Here is an 11370-nt window from a genome sequence, read left to right on the forward strand (position 1 = left end):
CTGTTTCCGGGTGGACTTCCGCTCCTCCGCCCTCTCTCTGTGTCGCCTGTTGATGACGCACCGGATACCGTGTCACCAGCAAGTTGAGCAGCTTGTTCTCTTCAGCCGTCAGCCAGCCTGGCTCAGCTGCTGCCACCTGCGGCTCTCCGCTGCTCTTGTTGGGGGTAGGAAAGGCAGAACGCCGGAGAGCTCCGTGGTTCTCTGTAGAGTTGGAGTCTGTGAGCTTGTCGCACTTTGAGAAGTTTTTTCCTGGTGGAACCTGACAACAGTGCGTCTCCTGCCCTGGTAGCAGACCGCGGGAAAATGTCGTTACTTCCTGTCTAATGAAGTGTTGGCGCGACTTTGGTCTTGGAAATATCAACAAGGCAAAGTGGAAAACTCAGGTAAGTAAGGCAGACATTCCAGGGATGGTTTCGGCTAATGTTTTAGTGGGTGTTTGGCTCAGTTAAGAAGGTTTAAGGATTTTTTGTGCTGTGCTGCGACAATAGTTGCTAACGGTGGCTTTGTGACTAAAGCTTGTTTTGTTAGTGATAATTTATATCAGTGTTATTAGTATGAACATTTACAGGTCGATATTTAGCTGATATGTTTATGTTAAGGGAAAGATTTCCTTGCTATATGACAGCAACGTTCCGTTCTGGAAACCTTAGCAACACCAAATCTGCTTTACGGTAACGGATCCCGGAGAATCTTATCTGTTTACAGTCAGTCCTGTCATCTGCAGCTTCTGAACCTGCATGAAACCTCACACCTGCTAATACTGGAAAACTGAGCTTTCTTCCATGAACGATGTCTGAGAGTCATAGTAGGAAGGGAAGGGCAAACTAAACTCCACAATTACTTAAAAATAAGTACAACAATGAAAAACAGATCCCACCTTGTCACGATTTATTAAACAACAAAACAGATCAAGAAAGTCAAAAAGCTGTCATTAAATTTAAATCTTGTAGAGCGGAGTTTTTTTGGGTTTTTTGTTTTTTTTTTGGAGGGAGACTCCTGGTTGTTCCTCTCACCAGGCCAGAACCTGTCAGGCTCCAGAGCAGTTTGCTCCTGCAGTTGCGCTTTACTGACTTTGTGGAGAATCTTAAACACTGTTTTATTGTACAAAATTTTACAATTCTTCAACAATTCTGAGCAGTTTTTGGATAATAATGGCTTTTTGTTTCTCATTACTAGGTTCTCACCAAGAAGCAGAGCAGATTGAAAGAATGGAAACATTTGATGCCTCTGACTGTAAGTCTCAACTGGTTTTTCCCAAGGATTGTTGTGATATTTTTAACTTATTGGCACTGAACAGATATAAATCTATAAACAGTTTGGTTTCTGTCAAGGTGAAAGAGAGGACTAAGCAGCACAAAAAAGCAAATGAATTTTATATAATTGCCACTGTTAAGTTAGTTTATTTGGTTCCTGATCTTTGGGAAATATTTCATCTGATTTGATGATTGTTATGAATATTGCCACGTTCTACAAACTAACGTGGCAATTAGTCCTGTTTTTGTCATTTATTGAAGGTTTAAAAATCACAGCAGAGGAAAAGTAAATGTTATAACAATACAGTGGTTATTAAACTTTTTAGAATCTCATTTTTATCTAGTATTTCTTTTCCACTAACAACAATACAAGATGGAAGTTCTGTATTTACCTCTCCTCCAAAATTTAAGAGAATTCTTTAAATTTTTAGATGTTTCAGACAGAGAGTAGACATATTTAGCATGACATATTTTTACAGTGCATAAATTAGCCTGAGCTCAGGCTATACTTTGTTTGAACCATTATGAAACCTCCTGTTCTTCCCCTCAGCGGTGGACCCCGGGCTTGATGAAGACTCTGTGGATATCTATGAAGGCCTGGATGCTGCTGGGGTTGGCAGCAACACTGGTAAAGGAATTCTTCCACTTTATTCTGTTTTGTAAGACATTGATGAATGTTCTGCAGGGTTTTCCCTAGGCCTGTCGCATTAACAAATAAATCAATTCATCAGATGATAAATTGAAATGAACTTAATAATTTTGATTTTCATGATTTATCAAGTACATTTATCAAGGGCAAATAAAGCAAGGTGGCCCACCAGGCTTAGATTATACTCGGGGGAACCCTGAAACATGTTTTTCTGCATATTCTGTTCTTGTTTTACAGAAAAGTGGCCTTCTGTTGGTTCTGGGCTGAAAGACTCACTGGATCTTTATGAGGATATAGTGGCTGAGGAACAGAACAACAGGGAGACATCATACACCGAGGTAACAAGCTGCAGTCACCTGTTCAGCTGCAGGCCCTCCTGTTCAGGACCAGTCATCTCACTTTTTTTTCCCTCTGCAGTTAAAATGCAGATTTGAAGCAGCCCAACATCAAATCAAAGAGTTGCACAGAAGACTACAGCAGATGGAAACACAGGTTTGTTTCAGCAAGTATTTTTGCAAGAAGATTAAGCGAATATTTGTAAATCATGATGTCATAATTTGTAATAAGGTCCTACGCAGAACACATATGTAACCATGTTATTTTAGTTTATTTGTTCAGTTTGTTTTTCAATCAAGTCCCCCAGGTAAAATGTCACATTAAAGTTGACAACTTTGTGAAATTATTCATTTTGGTCTAATTTTGCCCACAAAAAGTCAACATTTTAAGAAGTGTGTGTTCTTTATTATGTTAAGATTATTAGTAATGACATTGTTTTGTTTCTTCCATGGACAGAATACTGGGTTGAGCAGTGAGAACAATCGTCTTAAGAAGAACATCTCTGCACTTTTACGAACAGCAAGGCAAGAAATTGTTCGGAAAGATGCTGAGATCAAGCAGCTGACTCAGCAGTGAGTGTTAATTTATAAATACCTGGAATCAGAATGTGCTCTAGACTAGCACCCTGGGATGGACATTGACATTTTTAAATTCATTTGTAATTTGCACCAATAAGTAGCATTTGTTGTTTTTTGTAGGGTCCAAAGATTTCATCATCATCATCAGCCTCGGATAAAACAAGCCCAGGATTCACCTTCATCTTTTCAAGCCTCCTCCAGCTGTTCCTCAACAAGAACACTTTCACCACCTTCTTCTCGTCCTCTTGTTCTTCCTCCTCCTCCTAATCCTCCTCCTCATTTTGCTCCTCCTATTAGTTCCCAGTTTGAGGAGGAGCCTCCTCCAGCAGATGCTCCTCAACCTACCTCAAAGGAAACTTGTCATTTCAGCAGATCCATGAAGTCCTCAACTCATAATTGCTCAAAAAGACATGAAACAGCTGAAAAACTGCCTGGAGTAGACGGGTGCACTTCCAGAGATAGAGAGGTCAAAGGTCAAAGTTATAAACTGTCTGAATCAGCAGAAAGGAGGCTTAGAGACTGTTCCCATCATAACAAGGAGTCTGAGCAAAAGCAAGCTTACAAAGAAGACAAAGACACTAGAAAGGGGTTTGACTCCCAGTCTCACAAAAATAAGAAATACCAAAATGTTGGGAGACACTGCCGATCAGACGGAGCTAAAACTTCTTCACAAGAACATTTTCACTCTGCAGCTTCCTCTGAACACAGAAGAGAAGGCAGGAAAATTCAGAGAACAGATAAAGCCAGCTCCATAGAGCATGCTAAAGTTTCTGGTCAGCAGTCGGTAGGGAGCTGCAGCTCAGAGTCCAGAAAAATCCCCAGATGTCACAAATATGATAATTGGTCCAGTCCAAAGAACAAGAGAAGCTCCTCTCCAAATCAGTCCACAAAACGCTGCGGTGATGGCAGTAGAGAACGGGAAAGGAGCAGACAGAGAGACCGTCAGAGAAGTGTGGACAGAAGGTGTGAGGATGAAATCAGGAGCAGGCATCACAGAAGAAGCAGTCAGAAAGAGAGCAGCAGAGACTGGGAGAAACACAGAGATAAACTGACGGGGAGGGCTGATGAATCCAAGGAAGGACGACGGGAAACGAAACCTAGAGATGTGAAAAGATCCTCTGAAGAACCCAGCCCAGAAGCAAATACTTCTATAAACGACAACTCAAACAGGAAGTTGTGTTTTATGGAAACACTGAATCTAACTCTTTCACCAATCAAAAAGTACACGGCGCCCAGAGATAGCAGCCTAGAGGAACCGCTAAGACTAGAGGGTGATGTTGATGAAAACTCCCAGCCTAACCTAGACAACATGTGTGTCATTGATGAGGTAGATGGGGGTGAGCTAGGATCAGAACCAGGACCAGGACATGCTGCAGAGCAAGCCTTGGAGGAGTTCAAAGCGCCACTTAACCAGACGTCCAACATGGAAGATGGCAACAATGGAGGTGAATCTCAAGGGAGACCCCTGGCTGCCCTCATTAGCTCCCTCTGGAGGCCACCCCAGGGTCCAGCAGACACAACCAAAGACTTGAAACATCCCGAGGAACTGCTGGAGCTGATCTCCAACAGCTGGATAACTGAAAGAGGTCAGCTGGAGGTCACAAAGAGCTCCCAGCCCAACAACACACCTCCACAAATCCTGGCGCAACATAGTAGCTCTGAAGCACTGACCTCTGAGGTTCATCAAGCTGCAGCTGCAGCTGAACATGAACATACAGCTGCTGATGAACATGCTGCAGCTGAACATGAACATACAGCTGCTGATGAACATGCTGCAGCTGAACATGAACATACAGCTGCTGATGAACATGCTGCAGCTGAACATGAACATGCTGCAGCTGATTCGGGTGAAGCTCCTGCTCCAGCTAGGCTCTCCCAGAGTACAGTCAGTGAAGCTGCAGCTTCAGCTCAGCCAGACGACACACACGGTACTGAAGAGGTATATGAGGAAGCCAGACTCAGAGATGGGTGGGGTCACCAGGCTGCATCCCCTGGTACCAGCCAACCGTCTTCTACCAGTGTTACCATGGACAACCATCCTATTGGCCAACCACAAAGCTCTAAAGACTTGGATTCAGTGTCTAGCACTATCTGTCTGACCTCACTTCCTCAGAAGGGGCTGAGTCTGACCGAGGATATTTGTGCGATGACCCAGATAGACACAGACCCCAGGACCTCCAGCCCCCAGCCTAGCTCCTCTGTAGACTGCATTGGGGTATCCAAGGTCAGCAGTACCACAGAGGAGCTCAGCCCCGCTACAATTACCCCTAAGAAGTTTTGCAGCCAGGACTGTAAAAAAGAGCTGTCCAGTTTTGTGGTCCTGTCTCATGATGAAGACTCCATGATGCACACCCTGAGCAACCTGAAGAGGATTCCTGAGGTCATCAGCCCCCTGAGGAGCCCGGCACAGACAGCCAAGAGAGGTGTCCTCCATGTCCACAGCAAGCTGGGACATGTGAAGAGTCTTCAGAAAGGTATAGTCTGCTTGGTAACCAGATGGTCCTAGTAGCCCTGTCCTTCAGTCCCACAGGCTTTATCTGGCCTGTAAAGCTGGATTTATGTGGACATGGCACCAACATGTCTTGATCCAAACATTTATTCTAGGGTATTTTAATCTGAGTTAGTTATTTGAAAGTATATTTTTAATACCCCTCACTGGAAAACCACAAAGTTCTGCTGTTTTTCACATGGAGCCCCATTTCCTCATGTCTTCATTGTGAGGGAGAGGATAGCAGGTGGCAGCTATAATCACAAAGGGTCTGGAATATTTGCTCCTGCTGTTTGAAGCTCCAAACTGGAGTGGATAGGGTTTGATTTAATGTCTTTGTTAATATCTATATTGCTTTCCATTTTGATGGTGACTTTTTAACCTTAACCACATCTAATCTGTATTCTTTTTCCTATTTGGCAAATACTGGTTTTAGAGTTCCTAAACACTTTCTCATTTAGAAGTAGAATAGAGTAGAAGCAGCCTTTATTGTCCCACAGAAGGGAAATTCAGGTATAACATCACAAAAAACAGTTAAAAACAGGATTAACAATAGAAATAACAATATACTGTACAAGCATAAAAAAGACAAATACTGTGAGCCATTAGATCCTTTTTCTTCTGGACTCAATTCCAGCTTGTCATTTTATTTCCCAATACAAGCATCAATGATAATGATCTGATGAATTATGGGAAGACGGATTTGTACTTGCATGTCAGTAATACCATACAAACATAATGGAAATTAAATTTAGAAAACTAAGTTGGAGAAAGGTTGGGATATCATAAGTGAGGTGGGCGCTGTGCATCATTGTTCAGTGATGTAGCTTTGAGAAAAAACAATCAGTGAGTCTGTCAGCAGGTTGCCAGCTGTTTTACTGTAGTGGACTTCTCACTAAAGACTCAGATTCAGTGTCCAGCACTATCTGTTAAACCCAGAGAGTTAAAACCCTCTGTGTCTTTGTGCTGACACTGACCTGTTGTATTTTCTTTAGTTCTCTCACATTGAACTTGTTGGGTTGTAGTGATTTATGTAGTAAACTGAACAGGATTATGGTCTTGGTCTCACTGGACTTTGTTGAGTTGAATTTAAAGACAATAATGTGTACATGTCTACATGTGTAAAATACCTGAAAATGATATTGACTTTGTTGCACCGTAACTTGCCACTGATTGCCACGACTGTAATGATTTGTACAAAGGCTCCGATGTTCCTGAATCTCTTCACTTAGTCTTGAATATTGGCTTTGCATTTACTGACAGTTCCTTTACTTTTCTGCCCAGATTTTTTCACCTCTGCTGCTGAGACCAACTTGATGAAGTTGGATGTTAATAAGGAGAACAAATATCCAGGTTCTCCTGCTAACCGAGGAGCACAGGACATGGTGAACATGGAGTCGGAGCAGATTTCAAGTCCTTTTGACACCGAACTGGAAGAAGGAGAAATTTTAAGCGAGAGTGATGAGGCGACTTCTAGTTCTCCTGTTCCTGCCACCAAGAGGGCAAAGTTAATGGAACCAGTCAGGAATAAACCCAGCCTCCAGTCATCTTCAAGAAAAAAATCTGAAGAACGGCGGGTTGCTTCTAAAGAACCTCTTGATTCAGCTGCTGTCTCAACGCAAAGTCCCAGGAGTCGTTTTAAAACCGTTTGCCCATCAGCAAGCAAAGCATCTTTTTCGACTGTAGAGGAAATAATGGAAACATTCAAGATGGTTCGCACGGAGATGCGGAAAAAATACATGAAGCTTCATAAAACCTTTCCTAAAAAAAGCTTTTGGGGTGTGATGGATAATTTCCAGAAGTCTTTTTTAGAGTTTGTGGATGGTGCTCACTTTGGCCAGATATGCAGGGATGCCGAGGAGCTGAAGTCCAAGCTGAGGAAACTAATTACGTCTGTGTTTAGCAAAGTGCTTAATAATGGCATAGTGAAACGCATTTTTGAACAGCAAGCAGTCAATCTAAAGCAAAAGTTGTGGGACTTTGTAGATGTCCAAGTGGACTACTTGCTCATGGACATCCAGACAACACTGAAGAGTCTCTGCCAAGCTGTCTGGACTCCCACTGAAGACAAGAGGCCCGGTGGACAGGGGACCAAGCCTCAGCAGGCTCCAGTGAAGAAGCCGCTGTGTAAACAGAACAAGTCCCACCCCCCCAACCCCAGCCTGGGCCAGACCAAGTCATGTGCAGTAGTCCCTTACAGAACCGGACTAGGCAGCAGAGGTAAAGACATCCGTATGTCATACACAGAAAAAGATGGCGCCACTCATATACATCCTCCAGGACGCATAAACACACAAACTACGGTCAACTTCCTGTCCGACAGCAACGCTGCCTCTTCTCCAGACAAAACTAAGATGGTGATCCCTCAGAACGGCTCTGTGATCGATAGAACAGACTTTGAGCTGCTTACTGAGCAACAAGCGTCCAGTTTGACATTCAATTTGGTCAGAGACTCTCAGATGGGAGAAATATTCAAGTGTCTTCTCCAAGGATCAGACTTGTTAGAAAGCACAGGGATGTGTGGAGACAACACTGCCTGGGCTGTTGGGACCCCAAGGAAGGATGGAGAGAGATTTCTCAACTTTGCCACACCATCAAAGGTCCTCTCGCCATCCAAGTCTGATACTTCAGCTAGACTCATTGCTACCTGGTCCAGTATTTCACCCAGACAGAGGTCATCCCCATGCACCAAAACCCCCATACCCCTCCACCCAGCCTTGTTTGATGAAAGTTGCCTCCTGGAGGTTCCGTCTGGAAACAGAGCGCTGCTGCAGGGCAGCTTGGCAGCAGAGAAATACTCCATTTTAGCTGAAGATCTGGCTGTCTCCCTGACGATTCCATCTCCTCTTAAATCTGACAGCCATCTCAGCTTCCTCCAGCCAGCAGGCGTTGGGATCCATGTGGTATCCACCCCAGACAGCGTTATCAGCGCACACATAAGTGAGGATGCTCTGCTGGATGGGGAAGACGCTACAGAGCAGGATATCCACCTGGCCCTGGACAACTCCAGCTGCAGCTCCAGAGACAGCACCGCCTCCCAAACGCCTGGGAGCACTCTGTTCTTCAAGCCTGACGTTCCTATGCAGGCACTGGTGATGGAGAAGTCCAATGATCACTTCATCGTAAAGATTCGACAGATGAATGTGTCTGCAGAAGGCACACTAATTGCTGGAGAGCCATTTAGCCAAACACTGATAGAAAAGAATCAGCAACACGAAGAAGATGATGCCCAGGAACGTCTGAAGGTTGCTGGTCAGACAGAGAAAAAGCTCTGTGTCACTGGAAACCCAACCTCTGGATCACACACCCAAGGACAGAGACAGACTCCAGGAATCAATCCATCCAACCCAAGACAAGACACTTCTACCCAGTCTGGGAAAACCACTCGTGAAACGGATCCATCAGATCCTAGTTCAAACACCAGTTCACCAACTTTCCACAGTTCACTAGTCCCAGATCCCAGTAGGACACAGCTCCAAGTAGAGGCAACTCCACCCAAATTATTCCCACTCCAGTCCCAGAAGCAAACCAGTCCCCCCAGTGTCACTTTAAGCCCAAACATTACAGCATCAAAGACACTGTTCTATGACTCGGGCAGAGAGGAGACCACGGTGTCTGAGTCAGAAAAGAGTCTCACCATCGACACAAGCAGCTCATCAGAGAAAACCTCCAGGGACTGTGAACAGCTCCGGAAACGGAAAAGACGGCAGGAGAAGCTGAAAGCCAAAAGATGTAAAAATGAGGACAAGAGTCTGCAGGAGGTTTCTCCATCCAGGAAGAATGACGAGGAGTTGAAACCTTCCCCAGCAGCTCTGTCCCCAAGCAGCCTGTCTGCCAAGAACATCATCAGGAAGAAGGGCGAGGTGGTGATGGCATGGACCAGGTCAGTAGCATGATTCACTGAAGTCACAGAAATAAAAGCACTTCTCACGTGACTCCAGTCCACTCAGTCATACCACAGTCATGCCATCAATGGCTCTGTTAAAGTCTCAACATTCTGACACTTTTTATGTAGAAAAATGTATCATTCAGCTTTTGATCATTTTCTACTGGCTGAATAAATTACAAATTAAAGTTGGACAGGACATTAGAACAAAGCAAACCAGCTTTGCATTCCAGTGCTTAATGTATCATTTTGTAACTGTGGTCATTAGAGGGCATTTCCTCTGACCCTGTTGGTTCCAGCACAGTTACTGATACTGAGTGACTGATACAAATGAGTTGATGTTGGTTTCTTTTTCTAGAAAGCTCATTGGGGAGGAGGGATGACTGGGAACTTAAAGATCTTAATGATTTTGGATGAACATCTTAGTTTTATCATTTGGCTTTTATTTTATTTTTTATTCAATTTAACTGCATATAAACCAAATTTCTGTCAGCTACATTTGATAGGTTTTAAATGACTAGATTGAATCGAGTTGACTATACAGTGGTGTTTAGGAAGAAAATAAATGCTTTTACTTTTGCAGAGAAAGATCATGTGAACATTTCTTGTTTTTAGCCAAATTTTATTTTTAGCCAAGTTAAAACATAAACATTTATATGTTAACTAAATAAAACCTCTATAAATAAATGTTATTTGCATATTTGCTATTATCCTAAGTTCCATGTAGAACCCAGACCTTTTCAGTGGACATAGATGGAATTAGAAGTTAAAGGAAAAGTTTTGCTTGTGTTGATTAGTTTTGTAAATGTATTTTCTGTTTATATTGTTCCTCCAGTGCTTCATCCAAATGTTCCAGTGAACTTAGATGCCAGTGTGAAACACTTTGACCTTTAACCTCTAGAACCCTAGAGGTTCCACCGGTGGGTCCACCGGTGGAACCTCTACCGGTGGAACCTCTACCGGTGGGTCCGTCGGGTTCTAGAGGTTAAGCAGTATGCAATACTGTTGGTCAAACAGAGCAAGTAGGAAAGTTTAACATTCCGATGGTGAAAGGATGCTCAGTCTCTTTTGCTCATCCTCTCCTCAGAGATGAAGATAGAGCCATTCTGATGTTCCTGAAGACCAAAAGAGCTTCACGGGAAACGTTCTCCACACTGTCTGAGAAACTAAACAAGCCGTCAGGCCAGGTGAGCAAGTCTTCAGTCTTCAGGGTTTTATTTAAGGTTTGCAGTTATTTACTCTTTGATGTTTTTCAGATTGCTCACAGGTTTTACCAGCTCATGAAGCTTTTTAAGAAGCAGGGGAAGATGGACATGTGATTGTCCCAGTCTATGGACATGGAGGGAGATCTCACCCACCTCAATACAATTGAACTCTAAATGGAAAGTTCTGGAGAGTCCTGAAGAGTTGGTTCAACACTAATGCTACGGTCCATGGACTTCATTTTCAAACGAAGCATAATCGCTTCTTATTGAGGGATTTTTTTCTCTGTTGAGCTGATTCACGGCTAATTAAAACAGAAAGCTAAAGGATGTCTGATTTTTTGATTCACTGTCTGGAAATGGTTTTACTTTTGTGTTCATTTTTAACCAACTGAGACAGTTTTTTGTTTTAAGCTCCTCTTACTGAAAATCCATGACATTATATGCATATTCCTTTTTCAGTATCAATTTGTACAGTAATCAAAAACATCTCAGGAGTATGTTTTCTAACTGACAGCTGGAAAATGTCCGTCTTCAGACTTGAAGTTAGTTTCCAGCTCAGGAAAGTTCCATGCTTTCCTGTTAGTGGATCCCCTCTGGAAACTTGAAGGATCACTCAGCAATAACTCATCTGCTGTCAAACAGATGGATATGGTCATTATTGCAAACAATCTTTGTGTGATGCTGGTCAACTGGCATTGGTGTTTCTAATGAAAATGTTTACATGTCCAATCAAGGCAGCAGAGAAGTATTAAATGACTCAGATCAGCAGACTGTTCACACTGTCTGTGCCTTGGTGGAATCTAGTTGAAATCATCTGATTATATAAATCAAAATAGAATGCATTATTATTCTTCATGCTGTACATGTCTTTTTCTGAAAATAAAGTTTTATTTATTTATGCCTGTGTCAGATGGGAGGTTTTTTATAATGAATCTTTCTTTTTTCATGATGACATCCACTGAAGAGAAAATGAAT

The 11370-nt window shown here is 42.9% G+C and overlaps 1 protein-coding gene across 2 annotated transcripts; it reads left to right on the top strand.

Annotated features, from left to right (window-relative positions):
• The first annotated feature begins 34 nt into the window (after positions 1-34).
• Positions 35-11293, top strand: casp8ap2 (caspase 8 associated protein 2). 2 transcript variants are annotated; one of them, XM_044105707.1, is made up of 11 exons: positions 35-383; positions 1177-1233; positions 1804-1881; positions 2140-2240; positions 2320-2394; positions 2695-2810; positions 2937-4522; positions 4562-5290; positions 6589-9187; positions 10278-10377; positions 10447-11293. In XM_044105707.1, exons 2-11 carry the CDS (start codon positions 1209-1211, stop codon positions 10507-10509), a joined length of 5472 nt encoding a protein of 1823 aa, XP_043961642.1. In that variant the 5' UTR covers positions 35-383; positions 1177-1208; the 3' UTR covers positions 10510-11293. The 2 variants fall into 2 exon arrangements, with proteins under 2 accessions (XP_043961642.1, XP_043961641.1); XM_044105706.1 differs by having other exon boundaries at positions 2937-5290.
• The last annotated feature ends 77 nt before the right edge of the window (positions 11294-11370 follow it).

The sequence above is a fragment of the Gambusia affinis genome, linkage group LG22, assembly GCF_019740435.1.
Source record: "Gambusia affinis linkage group LG22, SWU_Gaff_1.0, whole genome shotgun sequence".
Lineage (NCBI taxonomy): Eukaryota > Metazoa > Chordata > Actinopteri > Cyprinodontiformes > Poeciliidae > Gambusia > Gambusia affinis.